Here is a 22,019-nt window from a genome sequence, read left to right on the forward strand (position 1 = left end):
TTGAAACAGAAAAAAACGGAAGACTATCGAAACAGACAAACCGGGAGATTATTGAAACAAAAAAACCCGGAGACTATCGGAACAGACAAATCGGGAGATTATTGAAACAGAAAAACCCGGAGACTATTGAAACAGAAAAAAAACGGAAGACTATCGAAACAGAAAAAAACCCTTGTTTGTATACCACTTTATCCTGTTGAACAAATATATTCTTAAAAAAAACCATATCATTTTAAAAAAATTATGATATTACGTTGTATGGTTTATGAGGAAACGCATAATACCCGAAACTGTTGTAGTGAACCAGTATCTAGAGCAGCACAGCCGACATGTTGAAATAAGTGTCATTTATTGTTCTTATAAAATGGCACAATGTTCATACATGTAGCTTTGATTGGTGGTTTTTTTGGTTGGTGTGATAGCTTTAAATTAAAAAGATACAGTTCAATATGTATCTTCTTCCCATTAAAAAGTTAGAATCAAGGAAACCTATCGTGTAGGACAGACCTACATGTAGAAAAAAAGACAAAAACACAGGAACGATTTATGAAAAAAAAAACCAAAAAGACAAAAAAAAAAAAAAAAAAAAAAAAATAAAAATAAAACAAGCAATCACAGAACGCGACTTGCATTTCAGGAGTTCAATGACGTTGTCTAAATAGTATTTGTGTAATACCCAGGAAAGACCTTTCATTCCTAGGTGTCGTTGTTCCAATTTGGCAACCTTTTCGTTTTTCGTAGCTGTTGTTATAGCATTCGTGGCTTTAATTTGATCACAAAAGTTTTCATCTCCGACGAAAAACTGCATTTCATTCGGAAGTTAAGATCAATTGTTTAACCGACCAACTAAAAATTTCCCCGTACTTCCCCTATGTGAGCCTCAATAGTTTTATTTGTCAATATCACGCGCCTTTTCCTAATAACATGCAAAGTACCAGATCAATTTCTTTTTATACAGGATTACAGACATAAATGGTAAGACGCTCACACCTGTTTGTTTGTTCAGAGTTACACGTTTACAAAATCACAAAATCATTACATATTTACATTATTAACTTGGTAGACTTACCTTATCGTGAGCTCTTTGTACAAAAGGTAAGACATATTTATGACAAAGTAAGAAATCTAAGTAAAGTCCATTTTTGATAAAATACACTCTCTTTTCGGTAATATTTAAGAGTTTTTCTTCGAGGGTGGTTTTAATGATTTTATATTTGGTTCAGCACAATTTATGCTCAAAGATGGTTAATTAGACAAATTTTTCCACGTTTGGAAAAACATTTTTTTTTCTTTCGACCAAACATGACATTAACATTCACGAGATTTCTTCATGTTATTCATTTCTTGTTCAATTTTCTTCTCAAAGTGTAAATTATTCCGCAAAGCCAAAGTAATCAGATCTGCAAATCAAATTTGGTTTACTAGTTTTTTTCCACGCGTAATTTGAATTTTTGTTCCTGAATAATACCTCCAATAAATACTCACATTAAATTCTTAACCGGTTTAATTTTCAGAAAGAAACTCAATGGACTTCAAAATGATTAAACTCATCATCGCTACACTTTTTGTAACCATGGCAACAGGAATGTCAGATTTGATTAGGTAAATAGTAAAGTATACGTACATATTTTTCATGTAAGCTGTTTATCTACTTTTTGCAAATGTATTTCGATAGGAATCTTCTTCTGGTCGAAAAACTAAACTACGGGGAAATTGATACATGTACTGTAAACCGGGGAATGTTTGCACTGTGCAATCAATCTGTATTCGCAGTCTAAAATTCGCGATCGGCCGTCAAATCGTATGAAATATTCTATGAAAAAAATATTCGCAACTCTTTTTTTTCGCGTTACATGTCTCTTCGAAAAAGGCGAAATACAATGGCACGAAAATTTCCGGGTTTTTAGAATACATGTAACCCCCGATAGGCAATAAAACGGAAACAGAGGAAACAAACAACTTACATACACGTAACCAGATAAATATCTAACAAAACTCAAAAGAAATAACAAACAGAACGTCTTGAAAGTTTGGACCATAGTCCAGTTGCTCTGGTAGGGTAAGCATACACTTATTTTCACGTTTAACTTGTGGCACATGTTTGGTATGGTGGTGAGCGGATGATGTTTAAACTTAAGCCATGGTCCTGCATTTCAGACTGCGTAGTTTTTATATTAAATACTACGAACTTTCTCTCATCTGAGCCTATTTTGAATCTGTAACAAAATTTTTTCCAGGATGTTCTACAGAGATAGTTTACCTCTTGACCTCAAATCAGGATTAAAAATGAATTTTCCGTACAAAATTTACATCTACAATCTGCCACCTGCACTAAACGCAGATATCGTTAAAGAGCTGCTCAACACTGACCTTATCAGCAAGGGAATGATGACGTCATCCGGATTCGGACAGGAAGTGTTCAAAACGGGAAAGTATGACGACATTTCTGTTCGGAACACGTATCAGTTTGCTTTAGAAATTATAATGCACCAGAAAATGATGGCGAGTCCGTATCGGACACTTGATCCGGACGAAGCCGACATTTTCTATGTTCCGGCATACACAGCTCTCCGTTGTATTGTGAAGGATAAAGATTGTCAAAGTTGTCTATTTAACCGTTATCTCAGCAAACTTGTTTCATTCCTTCATCAACAACCTTATTTCAAAGAAAAAAGACCTCATTTCTCCACCATCGGTAAAATCCACAGAGATTTGGCAAATTTTGACTGTCCATACTTGCTGTATCCGGTGATGAAGGAAATCAACTTCTTCGGAATAGAGAAGGTTTTGGAAGAGGATATGGGCGAAAATCTACTCGTCAACCAAGCAGCACAATCAATTATAGTAGTACCTTACCCGTCCTACGTTCATTTTACTGGGAAAACTGCAAGCGTCACCAATTTCAAGTATGACAGAACAGTTTTTGCATTACTTCCGGTTGCGCATTCTGAAGAGTCATCCATTAGCGCAAAACTTGCAAACCAATTTAACGGAACTACTTCAATGTCTTACGGAAAATACTTCCAAGATAAGAAACGTGGAATGTATGATGTAGTTCACATAAGTACTGAGGGTAAAACTGACGATGTCAAAATCCGTAAAACTATCTCATGGATGACTCGCTCTATCTTTTGTCTGATTCCACCGGGAGACTCCTCGACCAGGAGAGAATTTTACGATGCTGTCCTTTCCGGTTGTATCCCAGTTCTATTTATAAAAAGAGAAATTCCGTACGCTTTTGCCAATAGTTTAGATTATAGCAAGTTCTCAGTAGCAATTAAGCAGTCAGATATTTTAGATGGAATGAAAGTCACAGATATTTTGAAAACTGTAAGTCCCAGTGTTATTAAGCAACTTCAGTACAACCTAGATTTAGTTTCACAAAGACTCCAGTTTTCTGTTATGAAAGCTAACGTACCAGACGCAGTAGACATCGCTCTGATAGAACTGGAACGTTTAATTAAAAGTCAAGAAAAATCAAAGGATGGAAAGAAAGAAAAACTTCTGTAGAAATCGTCATAGTTTACTAGTGCATCGAAACCTGCCTAAACCAAACCACTTTTGGACTTTAAAATTTGTTCGGCAAAGGCAGGTGTTCAGTTTATTCAGGTTCAAAACCATGTCTTTAGCAAGCGTCTGGTTTAGACAGGTTTTCATATTGTTCATTGTTCGGTTTAGACAGGCTCCACTGTATTGCATTGCTACATTAGATATTCTGATATAAAGTTCAAAATCATTAGCGAAAGACTTAACTTAATATCCAGATATTACATACATGTATATCTTAATAGACATGTGACTGATACATGTATATGACCTGTACTTAGAAGGATAAAGGCGACATGGAAGATCGAAGCACTTTGAATGAGTCTTTGCATTATTCATAAAGCTGCTCATCTTTAACATCATCTTGTCACGTTTACAAAGAATATTTGTTGTTTGTAATAAATAAAATGCGTTTTAAGCGATGTTCCTCGTTCTTTTAAACTTTCTGACAGCATCGTAAATTACCACTTTCTTGCACTTCAGATTAGATTTCGGCCTTTGGTTTGCGAAGTTAACTCGTGTTAGGACAGTATACTTATAGTATTTAGCAAAATGAGTGTACATAGCCAGACCTAATTCAAAACTTAAAAAAAACATAAGGCATTCAACTGTACATAAACACAAACGAACTCTCTGTTCCGAAAGTTGACACGTTACCGCATTTTCTTGATCCGCTAACAAACATCGCCATTACAGTGCTTATTGTAGACTTGACCATATAAACTTTGATTGGTAAGGCATGCTTTCACAGAAACGAATAAAAAGAAAATGATGAATAAATAAGAAAGGAAAAAAAATGATGATAAATAAAAACGAAGAGCGGTTCCTTACGTAACGTTCATACATAAATGATTCCCCGGGGGCGTTTATTTGTTATTATAATTAATATAACAATCCGTAAACAGACCGAAGGGAACATTAATATATATATATAAAACCTTGTATATTACAAATGCATAAAATGTATGTTCAGAATTAACATTTGAAATCATGCAGGGGCGGGTCAAATATTGAAAATCAGAGAAATTTGAGCAATGCTCACTAATACTTTGGGGGGGGGGTCGGAATAATTATTTACTAAATATCAGGACTATTTGGGAGTAAAACGACTAATTATTCAAAATTCAATGCCACACCTACATAACACATATAGGGGTCCGAAAAATTATATCATATATTATATATTTTCTTTTTTTGGGGGGAGGGGGTAACGATCCCTCTATGCACCCTCTGAAGCTGCCACTTGTAGTGGTAATTTTAATCACATAAAATGAACTCCAGTTGTCGTGAAGTTGGTCAGAAGAATAAGCCATAACTATCAAAATTAAATGTAACGAACTATAAAACGCTGGTCATTTAAGGGGTCGAGGCATTTTAATCTGTGGATAAAGTTGACTGAATTCCAAAAGCAAAATTGGTAATTTAATTTACGATTTAATCCGGAATTTTTCATCCGTATCCACCCGTACATTGAACATGAAATTACACGAACCGTTACAGGAGTTGTCCAATCAGAAATAATCTTACAACGGGTTAAGGTAGAAACATGAAAACAAAAACATACCCGTACCTGAGATCAATTACAAATCGATAAATAACACGGACATTGTTTGCGAAATAATTTAGCATAACATTGAAATACTGGAAAAATATCAAGGATTTCGAGAGTAACACTTCGGACTTTCTTCAACGCATTTTGATGGTTTAAAATGGTGAGTGGTTTTAATAGTTTATTTCTACCTGTTATTTTTGCATTAGCAACCTGTGGTAACATGTAGATCGTGTTGTTGATGATTCGATTATCTATCGACATTTATATTGATACAAATGAAGTCAGTGTCAAGTATGGTCAAGTACGCATTTCTGTTGCACACTTCGAGTTATTGAATTCAGATTTTTCAAATCTCGTTAAAATAAAATTATGCAAGTAGAACTCTCTCACTCTTTACATTGAAGCCAATAAGCGTGTTCAAAAATTAACACATATATGTTCTGTAGAGGTCCTCTTGATTATATGGGTTGCAAACGTCGGTGATTCTTTAAATATTGTGAACCCTGAATTTTGAATTGATATCGCATGCAAAATAAAAACATATGACATGTGCAATTACATGTAACGATAAAGCGTTATCAACAACATCTATGCTTGAGTCTTACTTCATGTCAAATGCTATTTATTCGTATTATTTGTTAGGATAACCTGTAGCTTTTGATAAGGGCTGGGTAATCCAAGTCGGAAGTGGACACTCTTGCATTTGAAGGCACGCCATACACGAATATTTAGGGGGGGAATGACAGAAAAGGACAGGACGTTTATACCCCCCCATCAAAAAAGATCAGGATACGTGCACCCAAACCACATACATGTACAATTAATAATATGCATGTTTGGCTGCATTAAATTGTGTTTGCCTCACGGAAATTCTTCCCTAAAAACACTTCTCTACATGTATTAAACTATTGAATTTTTATTTGGTAGTTAATATACGTGTAACAGTAACATTGGCATGTACATGCAGGTAATAGGTATATGAAATTACCATATCTTCTCGAGACATAAAAAGGACCAGATAATTGGAAATTATTTTTAATTTGGTATCCTTGACCTGTCAAGTAGTACCGGAATATTTGACATTTAAACCAACCTTCTGAAGGAGAAAAATCGAATCGATCCTTTAACAATATATATATAAACAGTTCGTTTTGTTAAAATGTTCTAGCTACAATGGTAATGTTTAAACCTTCTTCAATTCTACAGATATTTGTGAAAGCAAAGTGCATGACGACCGAATTATGCGTTTTACAAAATCTTGAATTTACAAAGAAAATTAAATGTATCACTGGCATAATACGAGAGCTTTAACTTTGAAGCTGTAAATTATTACATTACAAATGTAGGTACTGCATAGTCGTGTCCAAGGGGAAGAGGAAATGGAATTTAAAAAAGATGTTTATATAAATAATTTTATGAAAAAAACACCGCCAAACATAATGAAGTTCAAAAAATAATCAAATAAGTTCGTTATTTAGCAGAGTATTGTCAACACAAGTGAATATAATATTTCTTCCCACATTTTTCGATCTCGAGGAAAGATGTGAGACTCGTGTTAGCCCCCCTTTCGAAATCCCTAGATCTTCTGTGTCGATCAAAACGAAAACCTACATGTTTCTACTAAATGAATTAAAAAGGCGAACCAAGGTGCAGCGCGTATCGAAGAGATCTCCCCAATTTTATGCCAACAGGTGCCTTTTTCCATTTGGAAATTTTCTCCATCCAGCCTGGTAACTTAAGGAGGTAGACCTAGTGTAAGGGACACAACTCTTTTAAATCATTGGAACGTTTGTATTCAGCATTTTACATCAATCTCACGTAAGCATCAAAGTAACTTGGACTGATTTCATTCTTTTTTAAATGAAAGCTTGAAAGACTTTAGTGAAATTTAATATGATACAAACATATCACTGATTTCATGAGTTATGTCCCTTACCCAAGGTCTACCTCCTTAAATTCCATTTGATTGGTGTAGAAGAAGCTAGCTCACTTCTAGGCTTCGATTTATATGGAAACCGCACAGGGTTGATTATGTGAGACCTATCACATGTACGTGTTGAAGGACAGACGGCACTCTCAAGAAAGCTTTTTAATCGTCAAATTATAGCCTCCCATATTTTCGTCAATATATGATTGTTTCACTTTGTACATTCGGTATTGCATATATTGATATGCATGATTGCACATTATAACAGGGAAGTGTGACAAGAGATCAACACCTTATTTGCACCCATCTCCTCCGCCGACCTTTGATTGCTGACTGGTTTCCGAGGAATCAATCCGCTGACATAAGGACTGTGCTAAATACCGGATGTGACAACTTTTTCAGGACATGTACAATATTACAGATTATCTGAGATAAACGAATATTTAAATTAACTTGTACTGTAAAATAAGTTAAAAAAACAGTTTTGCAAAAAATGATGTAGGATTTAGCAAGTAGCGTGGTAGTAGTCTAGCAAGTATACTCTCTGCGCAGGAGATTGTTTTCCAAAATGACTATTTTTATCCCGCTAGTGAAGGGGAACTGACATGCATTTACATTGAACATATATATATAGACTTTCTAAAAGGTTTATAAAATATGAATTAAGGGTCTTAGTTGCAACATCAGATTGAAGATTAATGCTTCAATTACATACGGTAAAGTATAGGAAGCAGTAAACATTTCTCTAATGGTTTCTTTGAACCTTTTAAAATGTTGAACTTGTGTGTCAAAATGTATCCTGAACAGGACTGATTTACTATCCGACCATGAAGGATATTTGTAATTTTTGAATTAATTGACTATCCAAGAGCCATGTAGGTATTTTGTTGTGAATGTTATTACTGGAAACTTAATGTAGATTTTTATTTACAAGATGTTGAAAATTCATTACGACGTCAGACAGACCCCATGTTTAGCTCACTTATCCCGAAGGGTAATGTGAGCTATTGCCATCACATTATGTCCGTTGTCCATTGTCGTCGTCCGTTAACTTTTCCAAACATCTTCTCCTCTGTAAAAAAAAAAAACTGGACAGAATGTAACCAAACTTTGTTTGAAAGTTCTATAGAGTATTTTAACGATCCCTGTATGGGAATTTTTTAACCGATAGACCATTGACCTATGTTGGCGTTATTGCCCCTTAAATGGAATTTTTGCAAATTTTTACATTCCTAAATTTGAAATGCTCTCTCTCTTGATTAAATGATTCTTATGACCACAGTACACTAGAGTCAATTAAGAGTCCAATTTTGGGTTATTGCTTTAGAAGGATAACAAAACTTTTTTTTTTGACCAGGTGAGAGATTCAGGTTCCCTACAGCCTCTAGTTATATTAAGATATCAGTAACACACAATTAAGAATAAACTGAGAAATTTTCGACGACCGAGCACCCAAAACAGGCAGACAGACAAAAAAATGTTAACGCCCTTCTAAAATGGTACCCCTTTGAATTCATGTTCTAACTTCGAAGTCAACGTTTTGTTTTTTTTTTTTGGTGTACTGTTGTGATGGTTGGTATCCTCTGTTGACTAATAACTAATGCAGATTCGTTACATAACTGTTGTAACTCACACACACGTTTAATGTATAATAGCAATTCGACATGAGTGGCCTGCCCTTGGTAAAACAATGATAAAATGGAATTTTCGTGATATGTCGTAAATATACAATGTACCTCTCCACACAGAGGATTGGTTGAAATTTCTGAGGTGTGTTACATAAGTGTTAATCTATAGTACCTACATGTGTGTACATGTTTTGTATGGTTCTTTGCTTTACTAATTGTCATGCACGCGTGCCGGGTATGTCGTACTATCCCTCATCAATTGTGAAGTATAATACATGTATAACTGATCATTATGTCCTTTCGTTTGTCCAACCTTTACATTTTTGATTTTTGATGATAAAAAAGTGAATTTTATTTGTTTTTAACTCAGAGATTTGGACCATTGCATTAACCGTCATTACCCCTACTTACTCATGTAAAAACATGTTTTTAGGACCATATTGACCTATACTACTTGGGCATAATGAAACTGTAGATTACCGAAATACCAATGACTCATTTGACAACAAATTATTTATTTATGCACGAAAGAAAAAGTTTTAAGGCAAATGAAGTTTGTTTAGGTATAATTAAACCGTTTTAATTTAAACGTGAATTTCAAACATACGTGATGCTTTGACCTTGACCCAGAATAACCTGCATGATATTTAAATGGAGTTCTAATTAAAAGTCATCTTTAATCAGGAAGTAAACGGTAAAAACTGGTCAGGAAGTTAATGGAATCACAATTTTTCATCTAGTGTTTAACATAAAACTTAATAAAACAAAAACAAAACAAATTGTACATTTGAACATTTAAACTACTAGTACATGTAGTATGTGTGTACATATGAGTATACTAATTTTAGAGCGTAAAATTTCAATATTGCAGTGGGTTTATTTGTCTGCGTTTTTTTAATGTCCTGCTTTAATGGCCGAATTTCTGTTTGAAGTTTCTTTTAATGAATTTTACTATTATTTATTAACATGATCTTTTATGTGAATTTATAGACATGCTTTTTACTATAAATTATTTTAGAAATAGGGTTTGTGTGTAGTATGTGTACATTTTACACATCACAAAATCAACAAGCCAATTGCATTCGGTGTTCTCATATATCTCATTGTAAGATTTATATGTAGAACGATTTCATATCTCCTAAATCAGTTGCAGGTCCAGCAGGAACGCTTCCAGTAATTGGAAACCCCTTTTTGTCGGACATCTTTGTTAATTTCGTACAAAATTTTGGGCAAAAATAAACAAATAATAGCATGTAACCCCTTTAAAAATCTCAGGTTCTGTCCCTCCTTTAAAGTTTTTTTTAGATATTATTGAGTAATACTAAAATGTATTGACAAATTATTCATACTTTTATGTTCTGTTTACGTATCTAATTTCCAAGGTTGAAATTACATTCCACAATTCGTTTTGATTAACCCTCTTTAAAGTTTTACGGTGCATATCTAATTGTCTTTGTCTTGAATAGTATCAGATGTCTTTTTGCACAATTACCTATCCTTAGTAAATATTTTGTATATTCAGTTGAGCAGCTACTACTTGGTAGTCAGAAAATTTATACATCTGGAAATGATATGTGGAATAGATGTACCAACTGTGAATTGGAAAATTTTTGCAGTCATTTTTTTTTTTTGCGGTTTCGGTGATCAGTCTTCTTTCGTGCATTTTTGAAGAGACGATCATTAATAGAAATGATGTTTTACGAAGAAAATGTTCACAACTGTTTAATGTTAGTGTTACAGGTCTTAACGCGAATTTCACGGATAATATTATCCATAACGGTACCACCCACCCTGCACACCAAGTAGTGACTTTAGTGGTCGTAGAATAAACATATGATTAGCTGCCCTCAGTCGCTTCTGTTGAAGACTATCTTTGCTGTTTCTGTCCAAGACCGAGACCTAGCTGTTTCCTTTCCCCGTCTATAGTAATTCTCAATATTTCGTTTACCTTGCCTGTCGATTGTCCAATTTCCCCCTTCTAGGTATCTATGAAAAAAAAACCCCATAAACAAACTGACCCTGTTCACTTCCGTTTCAAGGGTACTCTTCCTGCTGCTGTCTACGACCCATTACTAGCTCTGGCATTTTTCTTCCCATGTGTTCACTCTAGTGTTATGTTATAGTGTGTGTGTTTGTGTGTGTGTGAGATTTTTTCCTGTCCTTTGAACGTGACTTATCCATTGACAACATCGTTTTTTAGACAGGATCCTGATTTTTTCAATAGCCGCACTTTGTTTAACTACTGTAACACCTTGACCAGTATATCTTTTAAAGCATTCTTTTAATTATTTTTTTTTCATTTCTTATTTCAGTCGACGTCACAAGATGAAAACTTGGCAGGTATGATGTTACAGATTCTTAAAAGTTGCAGATAACTTTATTTCTATAACATCACATTATACAATTATAATTTGGCACAATCAAACTCATAAAACAATGAATGTACACAAACTGTACACATGCAAACTAAACTCACTTAACCATATAAATTTCATATGACACACATGAATGAATTGAGTACAAAAATACCAATCATTTATATTGCAAATTTCGATATGCTGTACACGTGTTTAAAATCAAATATATGGGAAGAAGTAAATCCAAGTATTAATTGTATAAAAGAAGCACTCAAAAACCAAGTCTATTGAAATAGGAAGCCAAATCCATCACTGATAAGTTGAGCAAATTTCTGACAGAAATAAGGTGACATTTATGTAAATCCAGAATTCACAAGCAAAATTAATTCGTGAATGATGAGGGGACAGGGGGCACAATATACATTGTATATTTGAAGACGTGATTGCTGATGATACCCCACTCGCAAACAAAGTTTTGAGGTTATCATTATGTCCATCCGTGTAAGCACAGCTCATAAGCCATTATATGGGTTATGATGAAATTGTGTGTCAAACGTACATGTGCATGAAAAAAGATAATTAAAGTTGAATTTTGGACAAAAGAGCAATTGATAGCCTGTTAATTTCAAAATCCACCCACTGCATGTACTTTTATGAAAAATTTCCCCTTTTCAGATATAGAATTGATATTTTGAAATTTTTAACCGCAAAAATAAACATTCTATAACGATTTTTTTTCCAGCATATCGTGAAGCATTTGACTTGTTGGATAAGGACGGAAGCAATAGTATCTGTGCAAATGAATTGGGAATGTTACTGAGAGCTGTAGGTGAAAACCCTACTCAGCGAGAGATAGACTACTTCATAAAAACATGCGATAAAAATAGTATGTAGTATCATAGTTACCAAATAAAGAAAAAACAAAACAAAACAAAAAAAAACAGAAAAAAAATATAAAAATTCAATGATTCTAAATTGAGACTTTCAAGACTTACCGATTAAGTCGTATTTCAAGTAAAAACAAAAACTTACCCTTCCCGTGCATCTGATCAAAGGTTTTGTTTGGAATAGAGTTTAGATTTGTGCATTTATTTTTAAATTGGGTTTCAGTATCCTGTTGGTCATGTCTAGTTTTGTTTGATTTGTCTTTTTCCTTCGTAATATCATTCTCCCAAGTCAGGGTTTTGAGTCCACCCTCGCTCCCTCAAACCCGGTAAATAAGAATGAGTGATGTCAGGGGTTTGAGGGAGCGAGGGTGGACTCAAAACCCTGACTTGGGAGGATGTCGTAATATTAGATAAAAGGGAATTTACAAACCAAGTGCTCATTATACTTTGAGAACCACAGTTAAACCGCTTTGTCAACGTGTCACATGTAGTTTCCGAAAATTGAGGAGTAATTTTGAGTTGCAAACTGAGCTACTACTTTGAATGGTTGCTTGCGTTTCAGGCATGAGTTTCATTTAAAATCTTAACTTTAGAATTTCCACAAATCCTGAGTTTTCATCAAAATTTCAATTTGAAGTGATCTGATTGGTTAGATTTTGAATTGAGGAAGAATTTGAGGAAAACCTCATTCATTTTTTATGAAACGATATCAGTACAGAACGAGGTATTCTTATCGGTTAAAACATGGTCATGTAGCATTAATTATGCATGATAATGCTGGGGACATTACCACACGGTTATATGCCCGGTGAAATAAGCACAATAGTTGCTTATATAGAGGGCTTTATCGATAAATTGAGGAAGTAATGTTGCCTTCATCACTGATAATGCCCTTGTCTGCGGCTCGAGGCATTATCAACGCTTCAAACAATACCACTACTTCTTTAGCAGTCAATTTATGATGATGATGATGCCATTTACATAAAAAAAAACATTGTATAAAATTACATGTATATGACTGTTCGGTCTGAATTTTAGATAAACCTGTTCTTGTAGATTTTTAAGACCATTTTTAAGTCTTAAATAACTTATCATCTATAGTATGAGAATTGAGCTTTTTGCTAACTGGCGTGACGGCAAAATGTGAAATTGTTCTAATATACCATAACATTGATTTTCCAAAATTTGCAAATTAAAATAACATTATGAAACTAGCCATTTTCTATACAGGGGTGGGTCCAGACATTTTGAAAAGAAAGGTTCAAAAGGGGTACCAGGCAATTATTTTGATCATTCATCACAAACATTTTGCTGGAAATTAACAGATTTTTACAATAAATGTGGTGGTAGGGGGTTCCCCTGTTTAAGTTGTTTTCCTTTAAAACAAAACGATGCGTCCGGATTGTACTGAAAGAGTAATCAAGGGAACCAAGGTTATAGCGGTAATCAGAAGAATGTAATCCAGGGACATAGACCAGACATGGAAAACAGACATACACAACTAAGAACATAAAGTAACTAAAATCATACATACAAAGTAACAAAAGTAAATGAGCAACTCGGACTCCACTAAAAACTGGGAGCATGGACCAGGTGCACCGGTAGGGTAAGCGTCCTCTGCTTTTCTAGAAACACCCGCCGAGTTGCTCATAAAAAGTCAAGTCGTACTGACAGTTGCGATCACTTCTAACCTCTCTTCGATCCTGATAGGATTTGCTGTCATAGAACAGTTCTAAACTGTCAGAAACTGTTCTGACCCGCGACACACCTTGTCAGGGTCTGTCAGGACTTCGGACAAGCTCTTTCATAATTTGTCATGGGTCCTGACACCCTCCTGTCAGGAACTGTTCTATATGTAAGTAGAACAGATACGTGGATTAGAGGAGTTCCTGACAGATTCTGACATTCATCAGCTCGAGAATACTTCTTTGACTGAATTACATACAGTACATGTACGTGATAAAAAAAGGCGTAGCACCCGAATCTCGATTCGTACGACGGGAAGGAAGCCTTGGTATGTTTAAACTTAATTTTTTTTTCAATTTTTTACCCGACTTTCATATATGTATGGCATGCAGTACCAACAAAAACTTTAAAAATTTGGACTGAATTGTTTTTGGTTGCAGATCTAGACACCGGTATGATACAGATTACCCATATATATTGAAATTTTTAAACAGTTTATACAGAAGTTTTAGCCCTTTATGGAACTTTAAAGTGTTCACACTCATACAATTTGCAAGAATTGGACATTTTTAAAGAATTTTGACTCAAAATAATATGTCACATCCACCTAATGATATTTATATTGAAAAATTTAGCATTTCTGTCATTATTTTTAGACCCTGATGGAAATTAAAAGTGCTCACACTCATACATTTTGCAAGAATATGACATTTTTGAAGAATTTTGACTCAAATTAATTTGTCCCAGCCACCATATGATAGTTATATTGAAAAAGTTAGCTTCTTAATTATTATTTTTAGACCCTGATGGAATTTAAAGTGCTCACACTCATACATTTTGCAAGAATATGACATTTTTAAAGAATTTTTACTCAAAACAATATGTCGCAGCCACTGCATGATAGTTATATTGAAAAATTCAGCATTTCTGTCATTATTTTTAGACCCTGATGGAAATTAAAAGTGCTCACACTCATACATTTTGCAAGAATATGACATTTTTGAAGAATTTTGACTCAAATTAATTTTTCCCAGCCACCATATGATAGTTATATTGAAAAATTTAGCTTCTTAATCATTATTTTTAGACCCTGATGGAATTTAAAGTGCTCACACTCATACATTTTGCAAGAATATGACATTTTTGAAGAATTTTGACTCAAATTTCACAGTCACTATATCACAGCTGTATTGAAAAATTTATCATTTTAGTCAATAGTTTTATACCATCATACCAATTAAAAGTATGCACACTTATATATTTCATGAATATGACATTTAGAAAAAAAATTTTGACTCAAACTAATGTGTCACAGCCACCACATGATATTAATACTGAAAATTTACCATTTTAGTCATTAATTTTATACCCTCATGGAAATAAAAAGTGCTTGCACTCATACATTTTGCAAGAATATGACTTTTTTAAAGACTTTTTACTCAAGTTAATGTGTCAGAGCCACTATATGATAGTTATATTGAAAAAATTAGCATTTTAATCATTAATTTTTTGTATGCAAAATGTAGATGGTTCTATTGTAAATACAGTAGCACTTCATGTAAAAACTTAACCCTGTTCGAAAATGATACGGCAATTTTATTTTGAAAATAAATGTACTTTTTATCGGCCATATTTGTAAAATTTAACATCAGAAGGTTGGAATATATATATAAGTCTAAATGATTACACAACGATACAGATAAAGATGTTAATAGGCTATAATAAAACATATAATGAGCAAAAGTTTCGGTCAACTAATGACCTTCTTCAGTGCTTTAAATAAACTGAGTGTATATGAAAGTATATGATCTATTTTTTTGTCATGGAATTTCAACATGTTGATTTTAATCATAGTTTTTACTTACATCATGGATTAAATAAATCTTGTGTCGTTGAATAGATTGAAAAAAAAAATCACATTTTGTCTTCTTGTATTACAAGAATAATTGCATCATTTATTTTAATTAGACTTTAGGAAACTTCTTTTAATGACAAGTTTTTGTTTGCATTTGTGCATTAACAACGTTTAATACATAACAGTCATAGTCCCATGTATTCCACGGAGTCGGAAAAGGGGGATGTTTCTTTATGCGATTCATGGAATATGTGACACATATAATTTTGCCCATTATTTTTTTTTCAGAAAACAATTTAATTGAATTTGATGATTTTGTACTTTTAATGGACATTATCAAACGTGATGCTACCAGAAAAGAGGACCAGATGAAAACACTAGAACGAGCGTTTAAAATATTTGATAAAAATGGCGACGGATTTATTGAAGTGGGCGAATTGTCGAGGGTAATGACTGAATTAGGAGAGAAACTGAGTGAGGAAGAAGTCAAACAGATGCTTGCCGTGGCTGATGTGGATAAAGATGGAAAAATTAATTATAAAGGTATGGATCTCTTGATCAAATACATTCAATTACATATACAGTAAAATCTGTTTAAACCGAACCCTTAATACATCTGCAACTCGTGGAACAAATCTTATTTGATCAGGCGCGTAGCTGCCGTAGGCAAAAAATCTTTTGCCTGCACTTAATTTTGCCAATTTTTTTTTAGATAAAATACATCCAGGAGAGGCATAAATGATGCTCTAAAACGCCATCTCCGCGGAACTTCAGGGCGGCTTCGCCCCCTGGATCCCCTACCAGGGCTCCGCCAGACCCCCTGCCGTAATTTTGCCTACACTTCAATCTTGCCTCAGCTACACGCCTGCTGCTTAATGCTTTATGTACTCTTTGACTTAGTATAGGCCACTGACGATCTTCTCGCTTATCGCTCGGATTCTTGCATGCTTGCTGAGCCAAATGAATGATGTTCAAATTGTATACAGCTGTTTCATTTCATTTTCAAGTAATCTTCTCCAGGTTTAGTTTCCTCTACCCCGAGGATTCGACTGAAGTGCTGTTTATGTTATGTTTCATGGCTTCTTTCTACGTTTGTGTCTTTTGCAGTTGGACTTTCTTTTCCTTTTCTGTGTTAGAGCTGGTAGCTGATGTGTAATATGAGGAGAATGGATATTGTGAATATGTCAAAATTACAACAACCCCACTGTGATAAAAATATCAGTTCAAGGCCACCAACGGGTTCAATGAATGACCAAGAAACACTCACACCACAGGTCAGGCTGCAGCTGACTCCAAAACATTATACACAGGTGCAGCGAAAAAATTGCCCCCATTTACATCAGCAACATAAAAAGTAAACTGAAATTGAAAACGAAACAATACATACAGAGGCCAGAAACTCCTGACTTGGGGCAAGCACAAATATTGCGGCGGGGTTAAAGTACTTTGGCGTGATCACAACCCATTTTAAATCTGGCCACTGTGGAATAACATATTACACAATTAAACAGACCCAACAATCGGTTCAAAAAGGTCTGAGTCCTTTGTTAAATTAGAAATGAAGAAACCGATTATATATTGTACGTTACACAAATGTACAAACAAAGGACTACAAGCAGTTGTCTGACGTGCTACCTGCAGACCAGTTTAATCCTTCAAAAAGTTCTGCCCTCCTCGTATGCAATATCAATATCAATCCCATTTCTTCCCATGCGGGGTTGAGAACCACGGTACATCATAAGTCATACAGTTAGCACACAATCCAGAGATCCTGGTTTTTGTTACAAATCATCCATCCTTAAATTCCAATCGTATATTAAGCTGAACTGATCAAATTCTCCTTTGGGGTTTCAGTTTAGACAGACTTTACTGTAGATGGATTGGTCCATTCAGTAAGATCTTACTGTTGTTGGATTGGTCCATTTATTAAGATCTCACTGTAGTTCGATTGGTCTATTCAGTAAGATCTTACTGATGTTGGATTGGTCTATTCAGTAAGATCTTACTGATGTTGGATTGGTCCATTTATTAAGATCTCACTGTAGTTGGATTGGTCCATTCTGTAAGATCAACTATGCAGCATCATAAATGTTCGCCCACTTTTTATGCTTATGTTCTAACTTGTCTATTGATAAATTATATACTTTAAAAGAAAGCTTTGTCGAATTATAATTTTCCTCTTTCATGCAGAATACATAGGTTTCAAAAGATGATAACTATGTGAAACCTGTTTTTCATGTAAATTTCAGCTGCTACTTCCGATACGCCCCTGGTACAAGTCTGAACATCTTTGGACGATTGGTTCGGTTAAAAAACGCATTAAACTCATTTGAAGATTTGTTTTATATAGGGGTTCGGTTTTTTTCAGATTTTGTTTTACAGACATGTTTTACAACACAAAAATACGGAAAAAGTTATAAATATACAGTAAAAGAAAGAAACGTAGCGGTAGTATCCAGACTTGAAAAAAATGGACTTCCGAAAAAATCGGGAAAAAATTATGTCTGGACTTTAAGTCAGATTTCATTGTATGTTCTTAGGTGTATCAATGTAAACAGTCATCTTTCTGATTGACATTTGTACAAATTGCAGAAACAAACTTATCAAGCAAACAAACAATTACCCCTACAAAAACAACAACGATAAAACATCTCAAAATAAAAAAAAAACTATAGTTAAGGAGGTAGACCTAAGATAAGGGACTTAACTCTTATAAATCATTGGAATGCTTGTATTCAGCATTTTACATCAATCTCATTTAAGCATCAAAGTAACTTGGATTGATTTCATTCTGTTTCAAATGAAAGCTTGATAGGCTTTTGTGAAGTTGAATATGATACAAACATATCACTGATTTTAAGTTTTATGTCTCTTACCATAGATCTACATCCTTAAGTAAACATTGTATTTTATTTGATGATAATTAGTCATCCATATATTCCATATTAATTGACGTTTTTTGTTTATTTCAGAATTTATTAATTACATCACAAAACCAGTGAACAAAACGCCCTTAGGACACACAAAGCATAACCACAATAAGAAGAAGTAATAAACCAGACCATAACTTAGATACTTGTACAAATGTAACTTAGAAACTTAGAAAAACAACGAAGATTTTATAGCAGCCTTACCTCGTGGAAAATATCAAAATCACTTTTTATCAGTTCAGAGGTATTTCAAGTGTGGTATAGAGACAATGTTTAATGTTGTGGATAGCTATACTTTGATATAGACCCTTTAGTGTTAACTCTAGGATACTAGATGAGCATGCGTGAGGTACATACTTCAACGAGCTAGGGCTTGGGGTAAAACAAAAGAATTGTCCTCGCGGAAGTGTATTTTGGGGATGCTCATCGAACACCCGGCAGGTAACACAAAATGGTCCATAAGTTAATTTAAACAGGTAGTGCTTTACTATGTGAGTGGTTCTACTAATGGACAGATTTTGTAGTATTGCAAACATTTTAACTTAATTTACAATTATATTTGTACAGTTATTTTTAGTTAAGTACTTTGTATTTAGACTAATGTCATACTTCATATTCTGTATCACTTGGCGTTGGTATGCTCATCAATGAGTGATGCATCTTTTGCTCAGAATAATATCTTATTTGATGTCAACAAATTCTTCTAAGATTTAATATTAATATTCAAAAATATATATCAAAGAGACGTTTGTCATAGATGTGTACTGTTAAGTAACAGTCTTTACCAATATCAGACAGGAGGTGATTTATGCATGTAGAAAGCCAACGAGAATGAACGCATGGCTTTCTTTATAATACACGTCTCATGCAGAAATTGCTATAACGACCTAATAAACATGACGTATGTGGAATTGAAAACAGTTATTTTGATGGATTATGTATCTTCTCTGTGCCTGCATTTAATATTGATTAGTACTTTTTAAATAAAATAAACTCCGCCTCAGAATCATGCAAAGATAATGTAAAGTCATTTATTCGAAATTCGTATATGGCAGCCTTTGAACAAAAGAAATTTGACGTGAATTTGTTGATTAAATAAGAGTTCTCTCCCATTGGGTGGACATTTATAGTGTATTCTGAGTGTATTCTGTCGAGTTTTTCACACCACAAGAAATCCATATAAAGCTGAGTACTTCCAATTGTATTTTGTTGCTGTTAAAAAAGATGTGATTTTTTTTCGTAAAAACAGAATCATGTCACGTGAGTAAAATGTTATTTGTAAATAAAATTCACTCGGAAAAGTCTGTTAGTTGCTGTCATCAATTTGCATATTATCATTTATTTGTTACTAAAACGAAAAATACATCAAATTAACCGTTTAATTCATGTGAGACTTTACACATTTTAATTTGCATACATATATTTTACTCCTCTTTGATGTTGTAAATTCAATAATGTGCATGTTGTATCATACATTAATAAACTAAAATAGTACAGCAAACATGTATTTTGGTTTTTATCTCAGTATTATGACAAAGGAGCCTGTCAATGAACCTTTTTCATATTCCCGACTTTGGTGTAAAGTCTAGCATTCCCAGCAACTGCGGTGTTCATCTCAAATACGGGATTTCACTTGTCATGAAAGGTCAAAGATTCCTTTTCATCTCTCAATTCAATTATCTGCCCCGCTAATGCTTAACTTATTCATGGGAGCTCTAACAATTCCTCATAGGAGCAGTAATTTATACTCACTGTCATAATGTATAGGGACCGCTTTGTTCCAAGTTTTTTTCTGATGAGGTTAAAATATTTGGATTTTGTTTTTTATGGGGTGTACTGTATTTTTATGGGAAACCAGATTTTTTACACTGACCCCCTAGGTTGCCAATTAAAGATGAAATGTTCCTCTTGCTGGTGTATAATGTTTCAAACACAGATTGAAAGGCTTGATCTGATGGCTTTCAGTGTAATTACATATTAAATTATAGGTTGATAGTATTATTCCCCTCCTAGATTTAACCAATTGTCTAGTCCCTGCTGTCCCACAGCACCGGGTTCCTTCCAACAATTTCCTTGGTTCAATCGAAAAAAAGAGACAAATATTTACATAAAAACAATAAGGGTATTATTCCTCTCCAAGCTACTAAATCAACAATTGTCTAGGCCCTACTGTCTCACAGCACCCGGTCCCTTTCAACAGTTTCCCTGGTTAAATTGGAAAAAAAAGAAAAAATACCAAAATTGAAAATATACAAAAATGTCAGCTATGCCTATGTTTATCCACCAACACTAGAACAGTTTGCCGAACCCAGATCCTTACCCTTCAAAAACCTGGACAAGAGGTCAGAACAAAGATGGCTGCCGCTTGACCATGTGGTCGGGCAGCACTTTCCTGAAAATTTTCAGCAAATCTCAAATTTTCAATATTGACTCCCCACAGTTCGTGGAAGTCGCAGCGCCAGTGAAGTAACTGGTACTACTTACTTGTAGTTACTTCAGATGTGCTTCTGGGGCTCCAGTTTCTGTATTTATATCAGGGACTTGTAAATGTTCATGTCTGTCGTGGTCAGTGTATGGAGCTAGAAGACTGTACCTACTTAGGGGAAGCTAGTGTCATCATCTGGGGGATTCCCCAGACTGACCAGGATTTTGGTCAACCTAAACTTAAGATTATTACATCCCCTTGATAATCTTAAAAAAATGGCTTGATTCCGTAAAAATGAAAAAAAAGTGCTATTACATAGGACATAATCCTCGTCAAGCTTGTTCGTTTAATATGCTAATCATATAGGAATCGAAAAAAAAACAGGACTAAAACAACATATTACAATGACGGGCACATGCACGGACGAACGCTGGCACGCAAGCAAGCATGCACTTGATAAAAATCTATCAAGCTGATTGAGCTCCACAGAGAATCGAGGTTTATAAACAAAGTTTATCATAGAAATCATGATTTGAGATACAATGCGTGAAACAAGGTCGATTCATACATTGTAACATATCAGACAGAAGGTGATTCATGCAAGAAGGTATCTATAACCTACACAATTAATTCTTATTTCTGCTTCAGAAACAGATAGAGACCTCAAAATAATTCATAGTTAGTTATTAACTTGTTACACTTTTGAAATAAAATTATATAGACTGTACATGAAAATTGTGCTCTGGAAGAGTTATCATTCTTGATTTTGTTGATTGAAGTTAGAAATGAATGTATGGTTTTCTCAAAAATACAGATCAATATACAAAAAGGACTATAGTCAACTTAAAATACTGCGTATAAAGATCAAAGAAACACATCGTTTTACATTGTTTGATGGGTTATTCTACACCATGAAACATCTCTATCATTGGCTGTGTCTGAATTTTATATGGATTGGTACAAGCGTGAAATACATTTGGTAAGTTGATTATTATTTTTATCTAAATGAACAAAACTTTATACAAAAAGACATTAAGATATTCTGTATTACTCTAAATCTGTTTTGTTTATAATTTTAGACATATTTTTATTTCTTTTTTTAATTAAAAAGAACCTTTGTAAACTGTTATTGTCCATGAACTGTCGTATTTCATTTTTGAATCGATCACGTGAAACTCGGTTATTTAAATAAATATTTAAATAATGTTTGTATGAGTGTTATTAAA

The 22,019-nt window shown here is 34.0% G+C and overlaps 2 protein-coding genes across 3 annotated transcripts; both read left to right on the forward strand.

Annotated features, from left to right (window-relative positions):
- The first annotated feature begins 968 nt into the window (after window positions 1-968).
- LOC148598432 (uncharacterized) lies at window positions 969-3,968 on the forward strand. Of its 2 annotated transcripts, none has more exons than XM_088560754.1 (3): window positions 969-1,095; window positions 1,515-1,602; window positions 2,238-3,968. In XM_088560754.1, exons 2-3 carry the CDS (start codon window positions 1,526-1,528, stop codon window positions 3,508-3,510), a joined length of 1,350 nt encoding a protein of 449 aa, XP_088416880.1. In that variant the 5' UTR covers window positions 969-1,095; window positions 1,515-1,525; the 3' UTR covers window positions 3,511-3,968. The 2 variants fall into 2 exon arrangements, with proteins under 2 accessions (XP_088416880.1, XP_088416881.1); XM_088560755.1 differs by having other exon boundaries at window positions 1,093-1,116.
- A 1,088-nt stretch (window positions 3,969-5,056) lies between these two features.
- Window positions 5,057-19,869, forward strand: LOC148598433 (neo-calmodulin-like). Its single transcript, XM_088560756.1, has 5 exons — window positions 5,057-5,258; window positions 10,966-10,993; window positions 11,753-11,896; window positions 15,727-15,981; window positions 18,411-19,869. Exons 1-5 carry the CDS (start codon window positions 5,256-5,258, stop codon window positions 18,488-18,490), a joined length of 510 nt encoding a protein of 169 aa, XP_088416882.1. The 5' UTR covers window positions 5,057-5,255; the 3' UTR covers window positions 18,491-19,869.
- Window positions 19,870-22,019: the final 2,150 nt, after the last annotated feature.

The sequence above is a fragment of the Perna viridis genome, chromosome 14 (genome assembly GCF_037379345.1).
Source record: "Perna viridis isolate PV_CMFRI_1.1 ecotype Kerala chromosome 14, ASM3737934v1, whole genome shotgun sequence".
NCBI lineage: Eukaryota > Metazoa > Mollusca > Bivalvia > Mytilida > Mytilidae > Perna > Perna viridis.